General features: G+C 42.6%; 1 protein-coding gene across 2 annotated transcripts in view; it reads left to right on the top strand.

Moving 5' to 3' along the window:
• The window catches only part of LOC114608236 (transmembrane protein 56), a 53,292-nt gene extending 37,296 nt beyond the window's left edge, over window positions 1–15,996 (top strand). For both annotated transcript variants that reach the window (XM_028752187.1, XM_028752188.1), the window contains exons 7-8: window positions 11,002–11,075; window positions 15,513–15,996. In XM_028752187.1, coding sequence (XP_028608020.1) covers window positions 11,002–11,075; window positions 15,513–15,831 — 393 coding nt within the window. In that variant the 3' untranslated portion in view covers window positions 15,832–15,996. The remainder of the gene's footprint in view (window positions 1–11,001; window positions 11,076–15,512) is intronic.
• Window positions 15,997–21,676: the final 5,680 nt, after the last annotated feature.

Below are 21,676 nucleotides of genomic sequence, written 5' to 3'. Positions count from 1 at the left end.
TGTGTGTGATGAGTTACACGAAGGTCGTTGAGGGCACACTGTGTGTGGTTAGCTACACGAAGGTCGTTGAGGGCACGCCGTTCTCAGCTCTGCATCGCCGCTGTGTCCCAGCATCTGTTTCTCACACGGGTCTGCTGCAGTTTAGGAGGAAACCTGGGTTTCTAATGGGTCTTCATGCATTCATTTAAAAGTATTGACTGGAATGTGGTGTCTTCCGGGTCAGAAGCTCTGGGCAGCTTCCTGTGTTTAACAGTTCACCACAGTTTCTGCATTTTAAAAATACTTTAAAGCAGTTGTGTATGAAAATCCTATAGAGAATGGAAGACTCTTGTGCCACCTGCACCGAACTGGTACTTTGTGATAGACTCTAAGGATTAGGAAGGTACTGTCACTTTGTTTAGCCTTAGCAAAAATATCCAGCTGCTGGGGAGCTCTTGGGCTGGGGAGCTCTTGGCCGTAAGCGCCGGCACCTGAGCCTGAACCTCAGCCTTTGTGTAAAAACGTGGACTTGGTAGCTTACGCTTGTTACCCCTGCCCTTGGGAGGGGAGCCGGGTGCGTATTCAGCCAACTAGTTAGCCGAAGAGGCAAGTTCCCGACCAGTGAAAGACATAAGGAGGACTCAGAAATAAGGGGGACCGTGACTGAAGAAGACCTCCAAGGCTGACTTCTAGCTGCCGCATGTATGGACACAGACACCTGCACACACACACACACACGCACGTGCATGCAAACACATGCATCATGAACTCTATCTACATAGCAATGCCGTAAAATAGATGCCACTTCTTAGTCTTTTATGGTTAATGGAGTTAGGAAGCACAATCCTTAGCTTAAAAGCATTTGTATTTGGAGACAGAGTTTCGCAGTGTAACCCTGACTCTCCTGGAATGTGCTATGTTGACCAGGCTGGTCTTGAGCTATTAGAGAGCCACTTGCCTCTACCTCCCAAGGGCTGGGATAAAAGGCTGTGTGCCACTATGCCCAGCTAAAAAGATTTTGATAGTCTATCTAACTGTATTCAACCCACACAAATACTGTATCCTCCTGTTGTTTTCCCCATCAGGATAGCCTAGAGAACAAGTTTAGGATCTGAAGTAGGTGCTCAGTGGTCAGAGAACTTGCTCTGTGAACCTGAGGACTGAGCTTGGATCCCCAGAACCCACATAAATGCCTGGGGTATGCAGTAGCCCTCCTGTTAATTCCTGCCTCAGAAGGATGAGACAGGGGTCCCCAGAAAAAGACTAGGTGTACACCACCAACTCTTAGGTCCTATTGTGAAACCTCCCTCAGTTAATAAGGTAAAGGGAGAGCCATGGAGGGTGATTTTCAACATCAATTTTGGGCCCCACATGCACAATCAGTGAGTGTCTGCAAACATGCATGCTCACAGGAGCACTACATATGCACATGAAAATGGTAAAATTTTAGGTAACTACCATAATGGCCATGCCCACCTCTCTAAATTGTAGGAGTTTGTTTCAGCATTTACTGTTTGGCATTGAATGTTTGATGTGAGCATTCTCATAAGTTACAGGCATAGCTGAGTTTCTGTTTGGCTTGGGATCTGGACTTGAGCTGCTAAGAAAAGGAAGAAGTAAGCAAAGGACTCGAAGGCAGGACTATTGTCTGCCAGTTCTCAGTTGTCTGGGAACAGGGATTTGTATATCAGAAATAATTTTAAGCTGCTTTCCTTTTAGCTTTAGCTTGCTGAGGTTTTAAATCCCATTTTCCTTTCAATATGGAAATAAATAAGGAAAGAGAACAGCTGATGGATTGTCTGTCACACTGTCACATACCAGTTCAGATGGAAAAGAGATGAGATAAAGGGCAGTTTTCTTTGTATGTGGAGTGCCAAGTGTTGGGTGTTGAACTGGTGTAGCTGTTACTGTCACAGCATCCATTGTACCTTGTTGTGTGTCTGGCTAGCTCCTGGCCTCTGCCATGTCCCTGCTCTAACTTCTCACACTAAATGCGGCACTGGCTGGCCAGGAGTGCCAGCTCAGGACCCAGGAGACCTTGGCGTGGCTATGCCTCTGCTGGTCAGCTCTTTAAGCATGGTTCTTGGGCCAGCTCTGCCACCCTCATAGTGCTCAACCCCAGACAGTAAACACCATCTTCATGGTACCTGATAGAAGACTCTAAATGCTTAAAGATTATCCAATAGATTCACATAATAGCAAGTACTCAATAGACAAGATGCCCACACAATTAAAATTGTTAACCCAGTCTCCTGACCTTAGACTGCTAGAGCCACGCGGCCATCCACGGCCATCTTCTCTCCTCTCAGCCCTTCTTCTCCCTCCTCCTCCCCACTCCTAGCTCCGCCAATCCAGTGATAGAGCTTCTGCCACAGAACCTTCTGTTACAGATTGGAGCCAGGGTTTCAGAACCCAGCTCTTAACGTTTTAGTTTTGGGTTTTTCCTCAGCACCTGGAGATAGTAACTCAGTGGCTGTGTGGGGCTCTCCAGCAGATAGTAACTCAGTGGCTGTGTGGGGCTCTCCAGCAGATAGTAACTCAGTGGCTGTGTGGGGCTCTCCAGCAGATAGTAACTCAGTGGCTGTGTGGGGCTCTCCAGCTGCCCCTACTTGCAGCCCCCTCCACTCACCATCTCCACAGTCCCTCACCTTCTCAGCACGTCCACGTCCCTTGTCAGCCTCATATCTCCACTGTCTTTGCCCTTAGGCCTGCCTCCTTCCATCCCATCTTCCCTGCCTTCCTCCCTCCCTCCCAGCCTCCCTCTCTCCTCTCCTCTCCTCTCCTCTCCTCTCCTCTCCTCTCCTCTCCTCTCCTCTTCTCTCCTCTCTCTTTCTCTCTTCTCTTCCCCCTCCCCCTCCCTTCCCCTCTCCTTTCCATTCTGTCTGTCTGTCCTGGAGCTCACTATGTAGACCAGTCACCCATTGTTCATGTAACCAGTGAGTCTGCCCTCCTTACTCCACAAGTGGACAGTTATTTTGGATGATGCCAGTGCTCTGCTCCACAGAGGCTATGTACAGGGGAAAAACAGGACTGCAGCCTGTGGATGAAGAAACTGTTCCTTAAACATCCAGGAATAGATGCACACCAGTGCCATGGGTATAGGAGGCACCTCCCTACCAGGTTGACATCTGATCCAGGAAGACTAGCATATCTGTGGTTAAGGTTATCTGAAGTGCTGCAGGCAGGATCGTTTAAGAATCATCTGAAACTGACTTTGGCAAACTAGAACCTCCTTTGTGGTGGAAGGGCAGTTCGGTGGTTCCCTAACACCAGCTTCTTCTAGTCTCATGAAGGCGTTGGTGGCTGGATGAGTCTTCTGCATTCCTAAGGGTTGTTAAACTATTGATTGTTCAGATAACCACTCTGGGAACCACTGGAGAAGTGGTTGCTTGGTTGACTAGTTCCCGTTGCCCCTTTTATATGGTGGAGGGAAGTTTTCATTGTCACCTTCCCATACTCAAGTTGTCCAGTGGTCACAGCAATGGTCACGTGTCCAATGGTCACGGTCTCTGCCGACTCTGGAACTGTGAAGGTGGCAGCAGGTCTCCCAATCCAGGCTTCTTCTCTTCCCATCTTGAAGTTACTCAGTTTCCTCACTGGGCAGCTGCTGCTGTGGATACCATGAGGCAGCTGTCAGTCAAGCTTCGGAACTGCCTTCCCTCATAGCTACAGTTACTTAAAAAAGAAGATTTTGCATGCAGTCAACAATTTTCGAAAGCTTAAAAAATAATGTTGAACTTCTAGATATTAAGTAACCTTACCTTAGGCCTCTGAGCTGTCTCAGGGCTTGGTATAAGCCTGAGACAACACACCCCTCGTGGTTAGTGTTTTACTCTTAAATTAGGTTTTCCTAAGAGCAAGCTTATCATATGACTCTTCTTATGAGATGCCTCGAATTCTCAAGTCCATAGAGAGGAAATAGATTCCAAGTTGCTAAGAACTGGGCAGAGGGATAGCGAGGGTTCATTGTTTCTGAATTTGAAAGCATTCTGGGATTGGAGTTCTGACGGTTGTGTGACAGTCAGTTGTCCTCAGTGTCACTGACTACACTTCTAAAACCATCGTGTTGTCTTTATTTTATCATACTAAGTTATGAAAAGTTTATTTATGAAAAATTAGAAAGAAAAAATATTGTGTTGGATAATATATTTTAAAAATAAAGCTATATACTAGAGTGGTAAGCCTAAATAAATAGTTTACATTCACATTTAGATTTAATAACCTATGAAAGAGAGAGAGACCCTGGTGGCAGCTGACCACACTCCATCCATAGTATACCACGTCTAAAAAATTTTAAAGTCATTTTCAAATTTAGATTCCACCAGGAAGGAAAGGCACAGTGGCTTGTTAGAAAGTGTTCTCACTTCCCTGGTCAGAGCACACCCAATGGAGTCCCTGTCTAGAGTCCCTAATCTCACATGTTCAGGACAAAGATACTCAGAGCAGCCAGTTGACTGTAGAGGCAGGATTAGATTAGGTACCAGTTGTATTAAGACAGATAATTGAAGGCCCTAGAGATGAGAGGCTGGACAGGAGAGTGACTTCAGGACACCTAGCTTTGAAATGTCTCTGAAATGTCAAGAGGACTTTGAAGTAGAAGAGAGAGGATGATTTAATGCAGACAGTGCAGCCATAACTAATATGAATGTGCAAGTTAGAGTGTATTGAACTGAGAGTTAGGTGTGTGTGTGTGTGTGTGGAGGGTGGTGGTTGTCAGGCTGAGGATGTGTATCTTAGTGTGGTTTCCACTGGGAAACTAATTCAGAACACAGCCAGGCATGGTGGTACATCCTGTAATTCCAGCATCTAAGTGGCTAAGGCAGCAAAATAGCAAGTTTGAGCCAGCCTCTGCTTCAGTATAGCAAGACCTTTCTCAATAATTAAGTAAAGAAATAGCCAGTGGTAAGTCAATGATACTGCAGTAATTTAGGGAATGAAAAGACTTGGGTCAGTTTCTTTTTTTCTCCATAGTAGTGGCTATAACTGGTATATTTCAGTTGATATATGTTGCACATATATACTTCTGAATATTCTGGGAGCTTTTGAGATATGTAGTACTAAATTCAGCCTTTAAAAATCCTCATATTGGGCTGGGTGTGGGGGCCCATGTTCTTTAATTCAGCATAGCATGTGGGAGGCAGAGGCAGGCAAACATCTGTGACTTCCAGACCAGCTCGAGCTACATATTGAGATCCTGTCTCAGCAGAAGTTCATGGGATGGAGAGAGAGAGAGAGAGAGAGAAGGTTTTATAGGTCAGAAAACATTATGGAGAGAGTCCTTAGGAGGAGATATCACCTCTTCTTGGGAGCTAGTTAGGAGTTGGGCTGTCAAGAAATGGGGTTTGTGGAAGCATGGTAGGCTTGAGAGGAAGAGGGGTTTGTGAGGACATTGTAGTGGTCCACATTAGGTAAGATGTAGCCACTGAGGGATGGGTGAAAATTCTGACATGCCTTGTGTTTTTTTGACAGTTCACAAAATGATTGTAGGATCTGTATCCAGAAAACTTGATAAAGCTAGCACGCTGGTAACATTTTGCAAGCAGGAAACCAGAAGGCTGGCATTGTGGTGTACATCTTTAATCACAGCACTTGGTAGGCAGAGGCAGGTGGGTCTCTTGAGTTTGAGGCCAGCCTGGTCTGTAGAGTGAGTTCCAGGACAGCCAGGGCTACACAGAGAGACAGGTGGGGAAGGAAGGGGGTGGAGAAATAAGAGTCGGGGACGATATTATTAGCAGGTTAGAGGGGAGAGAGAGAGAAGAATGGAGGAGGATATTCTTAGCAGGTTTCAGGTACTATAGGCTGGAGCGCAGTGAGACCTGTAAGACGGCATTGATATGTGGTTGTTTCCCCTGATAGTGCTTCTGTCTTCATGTACCTGGCAGGCATTTTCTGCAAGGGGAATTCCCAGAGTGATGTTTCAAGAGTCCTGGGGAAGAAGCAGGGCTTCTTCTGACCCAGCTCTGGAGCACACAGGACATAGATACCATAGTCTCCATCAGTCAACTTTGAGTGGCCAAAGGCTACCCAGCTTCAGAGAGGAGGAAGGAGACTTCAACACTTGCTGAGAGGAGCTTGCATGTGCAGAGAGAGGGAATTCACAGTGTCCATTTTCAGTGATTGTTCCCATTGTGGTTGGCCAGTTTTAGATATCATGCTAGGGTTTATGCTTCTAGTCGGCTTTTCTTCAGAGGTGAATAAGCTCTTGGCCTCAGAGGTGAGGCTCCTATTTAAGACAAGATTCAGCTCAGGAAAAATGGGTCAACTGCTGCGCCAATCTTTGTGGATATAACAGTCAGAAAGGTACTGTCAGGCTTTAGGTCCTTGGCAAGTGTTGGGCCTGTAGCAGGCAAACAGATCTGTGGAGAAACTGACCTAACTTTTCTAGAGGAAGTGTACGAGAGACTCCTGGAACATATGCTGGAGGTGTTTGTAGGTGATCGTCAACCACAGCAAAGAGAGTTAGCTCCTTGAGACATAAAGGCCTCAGACACTGCTCAGTTTGCTCTGTGCTGGAATCACCTGCAACCCTGTGAAAACCTAGATTACTGATCCGCAGCTCCAAGGTTGCAGAGTTGGTACGTTTGTGATGAGACTCAGAATAATGCATGTCTAGGCTTGCAGAGATGGCTCAGTGCAAAGTACTTGCTGGGACCTGAGTTTGAATCCCCAGTACCCGTGCAAAAGCCTGACTTGGCAGTGTGCGTCTGCACCTCCAGTGTTGGAGGAGGGAGAGAACCCAATCTCAGAAGGCAAACTCTAAGTTTAGTGAAGGAACCTGTCTGAAGAAGTAAGGCAGCAACGGAAGCTGACGACATCTGCCTCTGGGACATGCATAGGCAAGTGCATATGCATCCACAGGAAACATGCATAGGCACATAAACATTACAGAAAAGAGTGGCCACTCTGTTGGCTCAGTAGGCAGAGACGCTTGCATCCTGGGACCTGAATTCCATCTCCAGGTGCTACAGAGTTGTCCTCATACATCCTCCCTGCCACGTGCACCCCCACACAGCGATCTGTCACACACAATACTTTGTAAAAAAGGACTATGTGTATCTAGTGAGTTCCCAGACCCTTTGCTCAAGGCACCATACTTCAGAGCTGCTGGACTCCAAATGAGAAAGTGAAGATTTTGTTGAGGAGAGAATTTAGAAGGCCTCACGTTTTCTTACACTGTGGAGGATTTGCACTTGGGGTGAATATGGTTAGAACCATCAGACTGGCAGCAAGGGTGGAGTAGAGAATTCCTTGGCCTTCAGAGGCATGCCTGTTTACACCTTCACCCTGGACTTCTGGCTTCTAGAACTGTGATGTATTCTCTTATCCTTCACCTAGCACTTAGTTCTTGGTTACGGCTCTCCAAATCAACCCAGTTTTAGTAGAGGAGTTGTAAAGGCATAGAAGCTCATGGGATTTCACAAGTCTAGGATGAAATGGGCAGCTACACCTGAATCAAGCTGTACTTCTTCATCTTCCAGAAAGACATGGATGCTCAGTTGAAAGCAGCAGGCCTTGAGTTAGCTTAGTTACTGTATGATCACACACATCGTATTTTCCTCTTGATGCTCCATGAAATTGAATAAACTTGCATTTCTTTTTTTTTTTTCTTTTTTTTTGGTTTTTCGAGACAGAGTTTTTCTGTGTAGTCCTGGCTGTCCTGGAACTCACTCTGTAGACCAAGCTGGCTTCGAACTCAGAAACCTGCCTGCCTCTGCCTTCCAAGTGCTGGGATTAAAGGCGTACGCCACCACTGCCCTGCTAAACTTGCATTTCTTAGTTCCAGGGCTGTAACTCAGATTTCTCCATTGACAGAATGGTTAAGGGGAGGAGGATCGTGGAGTTGAAAAGATATTTTGACCTCTTATTTACATAGACCTGACTCTTGCCTATGGGAGCAGCGATCAGACTCCTCTGTAGTCACTTGACACTTTGAGTCATGGCAACAGAAAGTGCCTAACCCCACTTTGAGGTACTTTTTGAAAAACAGAATTTCAAGCTGAACTTTTAGACATGGTGGCGCATTGTTAACACGCAGATGAGGAGATGCTCATCTGTGTATCTGACGGGGAACACATGCACACGTTTTGGCCAATGTTTGTGTGTAAATGTCTTGCCAAAGGTGAGGAAAGAGATTACCTGCTAAGTTCCTTGTAAACGGCTTCTGATACTGAGGATTTTATAAATTCGATCATGTTTAAATTTCATCAAAACCTGCAGAACCTCTTAATTAAAAGATTAACTTTGTGCGAGGATAAGAGCCTCTGAAGACACATGCCTACAAGACAGCCATGATTCATCTCCCAAAGATGTTGAAAAGCCAGCTGCTACAAACTTATATTTTCTGAGTTGTAACAAGGGCGGCTTGCTTTAATTATTAATAAGTTGAGGATGAAATGCAGAACATAGTGTATACTAAGGCAAATATTTGTGGACAGTTTCTCAGAATGCCTTGACTTTGGAGGAGGTCACAGGAGGGGACCATCAGAGTTGTTTGGTGTTATAGGTTGGTTGCAAGAAAAAAAAAATCATACAATGAAGTAGTTACTCAGCTTTCAGAAACAAGGTAGCTTCAAAACTTAAATACAAAGTAGGGGATGGAAATGCAGCTCAGTGGTCCAGTGCCTGTCTGGCAAGCAGAAAGCTCTGGGTTTTATAGCAACACTTAGTATCAGTTATGGTGGAGGCAGGAGGTGGAGCTGAGAAGATCAGGTTCAGAGTCATCTCTGGTGATGTAGGGAGTCCAGAGTCAGCATGAGCTGTGTCAGACACCGTCCTGAAAACAACAGAATTTACCAGAAAACGGCAGCCCCATCAACTGTCGTAACTTTTCAGGGAGTCCAGGGGACTTCTGAGTGTGAACTCACAATGCCTGTTTGAGCGTGGGCAGTGTAAAGGATGAGCTTCTACCTGCAAAGAGAACCTACTGACAGCAGCTGGTCTTAAAATAAGATTTTAGGTACAGAGTACTAGATGTTTCTGGGGTACCAGAAATTTACTTTCTATATATAATTCTAAAAGCCTGCTGTTGCGATCAGAACATATTTTTATACCCTAGCATCGTTGTTGGGAGAACATGTGACTGGGGCTTGTCATAATGGATGGACACTCACTGGACACAGCTGGGTGAAGAGCTGACACACAAGTCAAAGCAGAGCTCAGGCTTCATTGTAGTGGTTTTACACACTGTGTTTAAAAAAAAGTCCCCCTGCCCTAGGCTGCAGGTTGTCATGGGTAAGGAAGAACTGTTACTGAAGAAGGGAACAGAAAAGAAAAATATCCTGCTGTAACATGAGGCAGAAAGTTGTTTAAGCTCATTCTAGGTAATACCTTTAGTTTGTCCTGTTGTGTTTATATTATTCTTAGAATGTGCTGCAATTAACAGGGTATATATACAGTATATACAGGGTATATATACAATATACCCTGTTAAATTGAAGTGTTCCATGGAGGTCAGAGGACAGGAAAGAATGGTGGTAGTACTGTAAGTGAAAAACAACAAACAAATGAAAGAAAACCCTCTGAGTCAGTGTCGTTACTAACTACTAATCAGCACTGTTACCGTTCACGGGTTTCAGTGCGAATGTGTGTAAACACACATCCTGACATCTCACACTTGCTTTTTCGGTCCCAGTGTTCTGGGTCACTGTGACAAGTTGGCCCATCTGTCTCTGTCGCACACAGGGCTCGGCTCATCTTGCCTGCTGGTTTTTGGCTATCCCTCCTCCTTTCTTACTCATGTATTCCAATGTCACCAAAGACAATGAACTTGAAAATAGGGGAAAAAAAAGTAGATCCAGTAAAGCAGTTCTGTGGCTAAGTGCTGAATTTTAAATACCCCAAATAATTATGTAGAGAAGTAGTAAAAAAGTTTTCAGATAAAAATTCAGTTTTTCATGCTTTATGTTGTTTTACTTTAGCATGACTTGAAACACACACACACACTCTCTCTCTCTCTCTCTCTCTCTCTCTCTCTCTCTCTCTCTCTCTGTGTGTGTGTGTGTGTGTGTGTGTGTGTGTGTAGGTATGTTTGTAGGGAGGCATATGTGTGGAGATCAGAGGACAAATTACCTCCCACCATGTGTGGTCCAGGCATCAAAGTGAGCCATCTCACCAGTCTACCTCTTGGCAATTTTTAAAAGTATAGTAAATAAAATTCTAAGAAATTTTTAATGTTTGCTGTATTCTTCTATATTTTCCATCTTAATAAATTGATAGAATATGCTAAATATTATGTTTCAACTTTGAAAGACTCCCCCCCCATGTGTGTATGTGTGTTAGCTCTAGAACCTTCTGATTGACAAGTATGTATTTCTAGATCAGATATGATAGACAAGATTTGGCATGTAGTTGTGTTTAGCAAATATATACTTGCCCATAGATTATTTAGGATAAATACACTTTTGAGATGTTTAAGCCCTTCTTCTTCATAATGGATACTAAAAGTATGTCCATAGAAATTTTCACGTGTGTGATTGTTTTTCCTACAGTGGTGTGAGGATTCTGTGATGGTTTGTAGAGTGTGTTAGCTCAGAGTGAGCCAGTTGCTGGATTTCTGTCTTCCCAGGAGAACATGTAGTGCCAAGTGAAGTTACGTGTGTGACAGATGACTACTGCTTGTCACCTGCAGAGCTCTAAGCACATCTCCACAGTCTGAAGGAGGAAATCAGGAGGCTGGAGAGATGGTTTAGTAGTTAAGAACACTCGCTGCCCTTCCAGAGGACCTGGGCTCAGTTCCCATCACCCATGTGATGGCCCACAACTGTCTGCAACTACAGATCTTGGGGATCTGACACCTTGTGGTCTCCCAGGGCGGCAGGCATGCATATGGTGTCCATGCAAACATTTAAGCTCACATTCCTACACCTAAAAACAAAGTTTAAAAAAGAAGAGTTAATTTCATGATAAAAGGCAGAAACCTGGTCTGTTTTTATAGTGATGGATTATGCTCAGGAATGCCTGCTATGTCTAGGACATTCTGTATATTTCGCTAAGTCCCTGACACTGTTTCTGTCTCTCATTTAGAAATATGGAGTGCTTGCATACATTGCCAATTTCCGCCTGCTTGCTGAGCTTTCCAGCCCCTTTGTAAACCAGAGGTAGGTTACAAATCTTACCAGTTTTGAAGTTGTGTGGTTTAATGTTAATCTGTGGAAACCTTTTCTAACAAGATGCTGAACCTTTGATAGAGAATCTGATATGAATGATTGTTACCATGGCACAAACGAGGAGACCGTGCAAGCGAGGGCTTAAAGGGTTTCAGGCTCACATTTCTGTTGTCTCTCTTTACTTTGTAACCATATCCTCAAAGTTCCTGCGAATCTTACACAGCAAAGCCTTCCTCCCTATCTGCGTCCAGGATTTTTGTAGTATGGATTTCCATTTCGGTGTTTAAACCATTACACTCCTTGCCTGTTAACATCTCATCTAACCGAAGACTAGCTGTGAAAACAGAACTGCAGCTTTGACTGCTGATGGGCACAGGGACTCCAGACTCTCCTCATTCTGTTCTGGGATCTGGCAGAGAGTGTCACACTGGATGTGATGTCTCCTCAGTCTGGTAGCGTGTCTCCGTCATTTTCTGTACCCCACAATGGTTTCTTGACTTGCCTTGATTTTCCTCACCTAGATTCTTTGTTGAGAACTGGCCATTTTTCTCATATAAATTGGGAAATTTGGGCTCACCGGGTGCTTTTCTCATGAAGAAAGTACAGATAAGCGCTCCTCCTGCTGTGCTAGCCACTATCAGCACTTGTCACCTGGGTAAGGTGAAGTTTGCCAGGTTCCCCCACTAGGAAATGTTTTCTTTTCTCTATTCTGTTCTTTGGAAGCAGGTCTTGATTTGTAGCCTGCTCTCAACAAGGTCCTGAAGGAAGAGAGGACGCGTTTCCCTTCTCTGTTATCTGTGGCAGAGAAAGTTTTTATGACAAATACATCATTGCTCTTCATTTAACAAGGTCTGTTGGGTCTGTTGCTTGAGCAGCTGAGCTGTCTCTGTCTTTCCACGTCTGTAGTTCTGTGTGCAGCCTGCAGACTCTCCGTGCCTGGCCCCCCAGAGCCGTCTTCCCTGTGGTCCTCTCTCACTGCCAGTGTTCTTACTAAACAGCATCCTGTCGACTAGTCTGTCTACTTTCCAGAGTTCTCTGTGATGTGTTCCATGTATTGCCAACTTTGTTTCTGACTACTGAGCATTGATTTGTTTGGCTCTCTGCCTTACCTCTGGGCTTTCTCACCTTTCTTCCTGTAGTTCCCTCATCTTTCATTTCCCCAAATCTGAGAAATTCAGATTCAGTCAAAATCCCAAATCCACAGGAAGCTTTTGTTTAGTCTTTTATGATTTAGTATGGGATATTACAGAGCAGGAATCTCACTCACATCCGATGCATGTGAGCTGTGAGGCCTCATAAATGAGTTCACAGATACTGGTAACCACGAGGCATGGGCACAGCAGGGAGATGTCCAAGGTCATGAACACGACCACATCCTTTCTGCATTGGACACACTTCAAATTACCTATGAGGTCTTTAGATCATATGTGTAGTTCATATTGTTGGCATAGACGGTATAAGAGTTCTCTTGCTTAGTATTCGGATAGTTGACTAGCTTCTGTAGTTTCCTGAGAGGGTCAACCACATCCATACCTTCCTGGGTTGTTGGTCATAAGCAGTCCTAGACAACCATATTCTTTTAAAGGTATCCCACACAGGAGGCTGGCCTGCTATAAATACCTTTAATCGATTTATCAGGAGATAACAGATATTAGTATGTATGCAGGTAATTAGCCTGCCTGTCATCTATCCTTCCCCTTCCCCTTCCATTTTCCCTTCCCCTTCTTCCCCTTCCCCTTCTTTCCCTTCCCCCCTTCTTCCCCTTCTTCCCCTTCCTTCCTTCCTTCCTTCCTTCCTTCCTTCCTTCCTTCCTTCCTTCCTTCCTTCCTGTATGTAGTGGGACAGAACGTTGTCATTTTCCATGCAAATCAGAAAAGAAGAAATGGGAGAGGTATAGTTAACATTTTATCAAAGTTTTCCTTTGTTTGCCCATGTCTCATATATTCTGATCTTACTTGTTCCAGGAGATGTTTAGCAGGTTTAAGGCCACTTCTGTGTTGTTAGTCTCAGCAGTGGGGATTAGAAGCAGAGGCTCAGAAGTTCAATGTTATCATCAGCTTCCTAAAGGGTTCCAAGCCAGTTCTTCAATCCCATGTGCCGCATGCCTACCTAATGGGACAGCATAGCCATAGAACATTTTCAGGGTGTAGAAAGTTCTTTTGGACAGTGCAGCCTGAGAACAGACAGACAGACTTCTGCTGGTTGTGCTGCTGCTGCTGCCGCCGGCGCCGCTGTGCGTTCTCCCTGGGTTCCCACAATTGTTTGCTTTCCCATGCTTGCTTTCACCTAACACTCACAAAGCCAGAGAGCTGAACTCAGGGTATCCAGTCTCCAGAGCTACGATATGAATGTCCACTTCATCCTGTTGGAGGAAAATGGTCAGTGATCCCGGCTGCAGGCCGCTGACCTCCCTCCGCTCTGCCCTCCATGCTGTCTTCTTTCCCTGTGAAAATGACAGGCAGCGCCTTGCTGCTTGGAGGATGAGATTCAAGTGTTTTAGTGTGGCACAGAGTTCTCCCCAGCTGTGGCTGTCTCACCCACTTCTGCCACACTTTCCCCAAAACTTCCATCTTTGCTTCCTGGCGAGCTGTCCTTGTCATCTTCCTCGCTCTTCACCACCATTCACTTGTCTGAAGTGGGTTAGGCTTGGTGTTCCTATAATAGCAATGTATGCTCACTGTATTTTCATCAGTTAGAAAAGCTAGGTGTGTGCTGTGTGTCAATTTATAACTGCCAGACTGCCTTCTAAGATGGCTGTATCTGTCTCCACCTTGATGTTTTCCTAATGACAGACAGTGTTGAACATGTTTGTTTTTGATCTTTCAGCATGATGGGGGGGGTTCTGTATTTGTTTTTTGGGAAAGGGCTGTAGCACATTGCCCAGACTCATCATAAGCTGCCCAGCTCAAGTATGAGCCAGTCTCAACCCCCTGCATGTGCCTCTGGGCTTTGAGTATCTTTAATACGTTCATTCTCCATCCCCATGTGTTGGATCTTCTTCTGTAATGGGATATTTACAATTATTTTAGAAATGGGTTGTTTCCATACTGTTAAGCTATAAGTATTATTTATTTTTTTTAAAAGATTTATGTTTGTTGAAGATACAGATAGTTTTATATAAGTACACTGTCACTGTCTTCAGACAAGCCAGAAGAGGGTGTCCGATTCCATTACAGATGGTTGTGAGCCACCACGTGGTTGGTAGGAATTGAACTCAGGACCTCTGGAAGAGCAGTCAGTGCTCTTAACCACTGAGCCATCTCTCCAACCCTTAAGTATTATTTTAGATATGGTATTTTTATTACATATTAATGTTGTATTTTTACCCGCTATTCTCTTCCAAAGTGAAAATTTTATTTGTTTGCTTTTTGTGACATGATTCCTTGTGACACTGTGGCTGTCCTATCATTTGCTATGTTGACCAGACTGTCCTGGAACTTGAGATCTGCCTGCCTCTGCCTCCTGTGTGCTGGGATTGAAGGCAGATGCCACCATAAAAACAATGTTTTGTTTACTGGCCTCAAAATACAAATGTTTAATTCTAACAAAGTCCAGATTGCCAACTCACCAGTCATGTCTAGCCACCTACCCCTCCCCCCCATGACTTGCACTTCAGTGTTATATCTAAAAACTTTTATCAAACTTTCCTGTTTGTTTTTTTCTAGAAGTTTTGTACTTTTGTATTTTATGTACCCCTATGGATATTTTCACAGTGGGGAAAAGGCATACTTTTTTTGTTGAGCTGCCTAATGTCAGAGTCAGAAGCTGCTTGAGTATATTTGTGTGTATCTCTGATTCTGTGACGCTGGTTTGTTTCTCTCAATGATACCGTGTGTCGTGACTGTGTAGCTTTACAGAGATTACCAAAAGTAGGTATTATGACTCATCCAGCTGTTCTTTTGTAGTGTGTTGACTCTCCAAGGCACTTTAAATCATTCTGTGTGGGTGCGGTCATGCACATGCATGTCTGTAAATCATTCTGTGGTGGGGTCATGCACACAGTTGTATATAAATCATTTCATGTGGGTGTGGTCACGCACACACATGTATATGGTTGACATCCAGATGTTTTCCTTAGTTGCTTCTCCACCTTATCTTTGTAGACACTGTTTCTCACTGAACATGGTGTTTGCCATTCTAGCGAGATGAGCTGGCCAGTGAGTTCCCAGGATCTGCCTGCTTTCAGCTCCCTCTCCCAGCACTAGTGGTACAAGTGCGTTTTCACACCAACATGGTTTTTTGAGTGCCAGGGATCAAAATTCAAGTTCCCACAGTTGTACAGAAAGCAATTCATCCACAGGTCTCCCCAGTTCCTCCACATGAGTTGTTATGTGGTCCTTGAGTGCTTCCTTCAGCCTAACGCTCAGGTAGGAGGGCAGATTCCCACGCTTCGGACTAACTGTGGCGTCTCTTTGCTCCTCTCATCAGGTGGTTCTTTGAAGCCCTGAAGTACCCCAAGTTTTCCAAAGTCAATGTCATCAATGGAATCCTTATGACGGTGGTCTTCTTCATCGTGCGGATCCTTGCGATACCTCCCATGTATTTCTACGTTTACTCCGTGTATGGAACAGAGCCCTACATCAGGCTTGGATTTGTAATCCAGGTTGTCTGGATCTCTACGTGTGTTATTTTAGATGTGATGAATATCATGTGGATGATCAAAATCACGAAAGGATGCATCAAAGTCGTCTCTCTCATCAGACAAGAGAAAGCCAAGGATAGCCTTCAGAACGGAAAACTGGATTAAAGGCGTGCTGCATCAGACACCTTGTTTCCATAAGCCATCTTCATTCCTGTGTGCCGTCTGATAGAATGAGTTTCTGCGCCGCTCTGGTAGGCGGGATTGTTACTCATGGTTTCAGTGTTTTCTTTCCTCCTTTCAAGAGAAAATAAAATTGTTTTCACCCCAGGATTTCTTCTTTCCTTCTGTATTTTTAAGCATGAATAGAAATTAAAAGGTTTAAATAAAAGTTGTAGTAGAATGGCAAAACTTTTCTGAACTCTCAGTGTACATTGGGATCATTCTCTGCAGGAAAATGACTGGCGAGTTGGTGGTCTTTGTGTACCATCATTTTGCTGAAGGAATCAGAACGGCTTTTAAGTCTGTGAGCAGTTCAGTTCTCCGTTCTTTTCTAATGACAGTGCCTGTGCAGGGCTTCATTTCTAAGTTAGCAGCATGTCCCTTGCCCAGGCCATCAGAAATGACACAATTTCATTGGGATATGCAGTCATCTGTTACGATGGAATATTTCTCACGTTGATACTATCGTATTTGAAAATAGTTTACGCATTTTATGATTTCCGATGCTGCTTTATTTTTATCTTTAGTGCTTTATCCAATTATATTTTGAAAATTTTATAGTCAGGCAAGGTTTAGGACCCATCGTGTGGAGCATATGAATGCCGATAGATGACCACTCAGGCTAATAGGACTCCTAGGAGCAGGTCCTCAGCCACTGCCTTCCCGTTTCCTTGTACTTCCCCATGAAGATCATATTTCTTCTCGCAAAATCTTCCCCAGGTTCCAAGCCTGACACCAGAACATCAGTCTTTTGTAGAATGCATTGGACATGCTCCTGAAATCAGCCTCGCTTTGGTGAGACTAAAACTGCAGACAAGTCAAGGGTGTGTGCTTTACTCAGAGATTGTACTCAGGCTTGCTTAGTTCATCTTTGCTTTTCTGTTTTCTTAAAGAGCAGGAGAGAAGGAAGGTGATTTAACCCAAGTATTCTGATTATCAAAACTGTCATTCTACGTGAGAAAAGTAATAGTGGGTGTGCATGCCTGTGTGGGGGGTGTGTTCCTTTAATTCTTGAAATCCAAATATAGAATTATATATTTAGCTATTATTGCCTTTATTTATTTTTTTCTGAATTACTTGACTTTAATGATTGTTCTTAAGAAACAGACTTAATCCAATTAGTGGTGAATACTTGAATTTAACTGAACCTAAACCAAAAGACCTAATCCATTAGCGTCTCAGACTGAAGGAGGACATTTGACTCTTTCATTATTCATCTAGGAGACTAGTGGGATGTAATCAAAACATTTAATGTAATGTAGTTTAATTTAATTGTCCAATACAGATAAAGTCTGGCAAGTTCTAGTATGTTTAAAGATGGGAATTGAAATTCCAGTTAGTCAAATGATAAAAATCAGTCAGTTTTGTACTTGGTGTATTTACTTTTGAAAGATAAAGTCAGGTAAAAGATAGGGCTTTGTCTTTAAAGCAGCTGATGCCACATTGGTAATGGCTGGCTAAGTTTAGTGCTGTCTCCATCATAGGCACTTAAGTGTGCATTGATGTATAAAAGTGAAGGTAGAGGAATGCAAATGATTTTATATTGTTCATGGCTCTTTTACAAGGAAATGAGCTTTTTTTAAAAAAAAAGGAGAGAAGACATTTATATTATAAAACTATTTTGGGAATTCACTAAGAAAGGAATAAATCTTGAGGTAAATATTTTTGGCCCTTTGGATAGTGCTACAGTTCTGAACACAGATTTTAAACTCGCCATCAAAGTGATGGCAGTGTACAGTTATAATTCTCCATGGAAGCGATAATTATATCTTGTTTAAAGGGTCGTTTGTATTTTGTTGCTGTTGTCATTGCTCGATAGAACCAATAAGTATATTCAGAATATCAAACATTAAACCCAGATTTGCCATTGTAATCCTTATTAGCTGCAGCATCTGAAATTCAGCTCTCCATGTCCTTTCTAGAAAGGAAATGCATCGGAAATGCCCTGCAAACTGCCACAAGTCAGCCGTCCCCTGGGGCTGTGTTTTGCTGTTCTGTAATCATATTTATTAACCTAAATTACAAATAAAGACAGAACATAGTATTTAATAAAACAATGAAATTTTCATTTATTGAATGACAAATTTTTGCTAGATATTTTAGATAAAAGTATTTTGGCTACATGGATTAATTTCAATGAGTCTATTAGGCATTCTGATATTTAACAAGTCTTAAAATATTTATAGAAAATAAAAGCAAATTGGTATAAATTTTTAAGCAATTCTATTTTTCTAGAGAAGATTAGTGACAATCTGAATATGTAGCATTCTAGAAAATAAACTTTAAAAAAAGAGCAAAAATCAACTAATAGCATGCAAGAACATGGATCCTGCATTCGATATTTTATGTGTGAGACTTAAAATTTTTTGAGCTTGGGTTCATAGAGTTTGCATTGTTGTGTCTAAAATCATTTGGAGGATTGTTTGCATCTATTTGAAATTCAAAATAGAGTTACATATGCAAGCAGAGAAATTAACTCAAAGTACTCTGGTATGTTGGCTTTTTAAACTTGAAGTAGGTTTGTTTTGTTTTGTTTTGTTATTTCATGGACCAGTTATGTGTTAAGAGTAATAATGGCAAGTTTTACTATACCCTGCTGTATTTTGGATAAACTGGGTCCATAAGATTTGGAAAATTGCCTAATTTATAGGTACTTGGGTGAATTTTAATAATTTGCCTAACTAAGTTTTTGTTCAAGTGTCAGATTTTTTAATTGTTTCCTCTGAGGCCTTGGGCATTTGGAGACAAGTTCTTTGTGAGGTTTCAGCGTAACTCCTAGAGGCATTTCTTAGATATTCGGAAACATCGTTTGTCATGAATGCAGAAAGGGAAAGTCCCGTCCGAACACATGTTTCTTTCCTTTTATTTTTAAGAAAAATCAACTTGTCCCATAAGACCCCATTAGCAGCAATGCAGATATGCATTGCTGTTAGCTTCAGATATGTAAATAAGCACCCTAATGATTGGTTTGTATGTATTCCCTTGCTTGAATTACTTTAGCAGTCTGTGCAGGTGAAAAGCCCACCTAGTTATGGGCATCAGTAGTGTTCCATAGAAGATTATGCATCTTGTGTTTTGGATTTCATCAAAAGGAAACATTTTATTCTGTTATATGGCAGAGTGTTTCTCGGCAGGTGTGAGCCACCAGTGAGAATCTTCCTGTGTGAAGAATCTCTGAATGTGCACACACAGCTCCCAGCCTTAACCACAACTCACTCATGTTAAAGCTAAGCCTGATGCAAAACTCTGATGATATGTGCAGAAATGGGAAAATCCTCCAGGACCCGGAGTGGGAGGAGACAGCAAGACTGCTTTTCCTTTCAGAGATGTTATTTCTTCCTTAATTGGTCGTTTTTTCTGCTGAGCTCACCTAGCCTGCTCGTCTCTAATGCCCCACAGGCTTCAGTATCCCCTCTCCATATGACAGGACCTTTCTGTGTCTCTTTCTGAAACACCCCCACTCATCTGGATGCTTCTCAATCTCTTGTGGCAAGTTTCAGAGTTTACAAACAGGTTTTCTTATGGACACAAGGATTGTAGGAAGTATAAATAAAGATCTGACAAACCACAATTTATTAAGAGGCTACAGGAAGCCAGTCAGCATATAATAATACCTGTTTACAACGTGAAACAAAAGTAATTATGGTTTTATTAAGAAACATCTGTAAGCTCTTTCTTAAACTAGTTTAGCAATAAGAGTTTTATAAAGTGTTTCAGCTAGGGATTTATTGTAGGTGTGTTAATTATATAAATGTTCTTTATAGACCCCATGACAGTATTGAGGGTGCAAAACAGAGCTGTTCTGATGAAGGCAGGGTCTGGCTTGTGGCGAATTGTTTGAGTCTTCAACATAAACGACTTGTATATGAAGTCTTAAATAAATATTTAGTGTTTCTCGGGAGTACAACGCCCAGGGACTTGAGCCCTGGTACCTCTGTGGTTCAGACTTCAGCTCTCACCCTCTAGATAGTGTGTCATACTTTGATTGTTTTCTGTTGCAGTAGGCGGCTTCTATGGGTTTCTTTGCATTGAAAATGTTCACATGTAACCACCCTGAATAGCAGTTTTGATATCAGGTCCTGCACACAAGACCAACATAATTAAAACTGTTTCTAAATCTCAGATTTATTAGCTCTATACCTCTGGCTGGAAATTTGTTAGTCACCATCTCATTTTTTTTCTTTGTATTTTTATGTAATTCTTCAATTGGTGTGTGTTATAGCCATTTGCTCTGTTTTGGTTAATGGAACCTAATAATATGGCTGTAAATAAAGTGTGCTCTGTATTTTTGTTTGTTGCTTGATTGGTTTCTGTAGGATTATGTCTGCTTTTTACTTAAGGAATTTTTGTGTAGATTATATTCTTAAAAGTAGGATAAATTATGAAGTTTTGGGGTTATTTGAATTTGTAATAACATTTCGACATCGATTTTATTTGCAAAAGCTACTTTAAAACTTCAGTACATGCATTAGCTATAGTGATATGTACAATTTTTCTCTGATACTATAATATATAATATTGTCAAAATATGCTTATTAATTTATTTCCATAAGACTGAAGAGTTTTATTTACAAAACATAAGACCAGATAACTTATAAATCAGTGTTACTAAGATGTACCAGTAATTAAAATACAACCTAGGATCTTCGATTTGGTTTCTGATTGTGCTTTGTTTGAAGGGATAAATGTCTTTTCAGTACTTTCATTAAACTTTTGAAATGTTTGTATACTTTGTATGTGTGCCATTTTGACGTTTATGCAAGTTCTAAGCAATAACCTGCATGTTCTACCTGGGCAGCATCCTCTGTCATGACAGTTTCCTTTAGTATTAAGAACGATACAGATCAATCTTGTATAACTCTCCCCTCTCCCAGTGAATACCTTGGGAGTTTCCTCTGTTAAAACACTACTATAATGTGGTGCAAAACTTTGTATTTTGTGAAAAAAAAATAAATCCACAATTATTTAGTGCAAAAGTTTGTCTGTATGGTGTATGCTTCAATGGTATTTAGTGAGCTGACTGGGGAGACCGAATTCTTCCAATTGCATAATCCTAGGATCTTCATCCTGAAGGTGGGTTTTTATACCTCAGAATGCCCTCTCCCAGATGAGATTCCAGCCTCGGAGAAAACCTGAAGCTGCACACAATTAGTTTATGCTTATTAATAGGACTGGAGCTATCCTGTCAATAGGTTCTTGTGGATTAAGTGAAACCTTGGCGGTTGGATTTTGATCTCCTTCTCCCTCCACCCCCTGCCCGAATTTCGAGCTTCTCAAATTGCAAGTGGTCTAAATCTTGCAGCTGGGTCTGGAGTATCAGTAGATCAGGAAGCCGAGCACTAATTGTATAGAATGCTGACGTGGTTTTGCCTTTAGTGAGTACCATGAGTCATGCTTCTGAACATGCCTAAAATGCAGAGTCAAAACTGTCATAGGCACAGCTGAGTCTCAAAAGGAAAATAGCAACCCCAGCTGCTGGTGGTGAGAGGCTACAGGTGGAGCCAACAGGATCAAAACCACTCAGAGCAACAGAAATAGATTTCCCACACCTTGGACTGTATTGGATGTAATTCATTAATTTTCCTAAAGGCCAGTCTTAACTAAAGTTTATTTATTGCTGCTTCTTCCTCTGGATGGTTCCTAAGGATGTCCATAAGTATGCTGTGACAACTATGCCATTTTCCTTACGCAGTTGACTGATGACCTTCCATGCACAGCGAGGTTCTTCATGGAAGGACTACATGTGTGAGGGGCTGGCGTCTTATGCCAGAGTGCTCCGAACTCCTTGCCC

This window comes from Grammomys surdaster, unplaced genomic scaffold, assembly GCF_004785775.1.
Source record: "Grammomys surdaster isolate TR1022 unplaced genomic scaffold, NIH_TR_1.0 125881, whole genome shotgun sequence".
NCBI classification, from domain to species: domain Eukaryota; kingdom Metazoa; phylum Chordata; class Mammalia; order Rodentia; family Muridae; genus Grammomys; species Grammomys surdaster.
The sequence above is the reverse complement of the archived record's forward strand: the minus strand, read 5'-3'. Positions and strand labels throughout refer to the sequence as shown.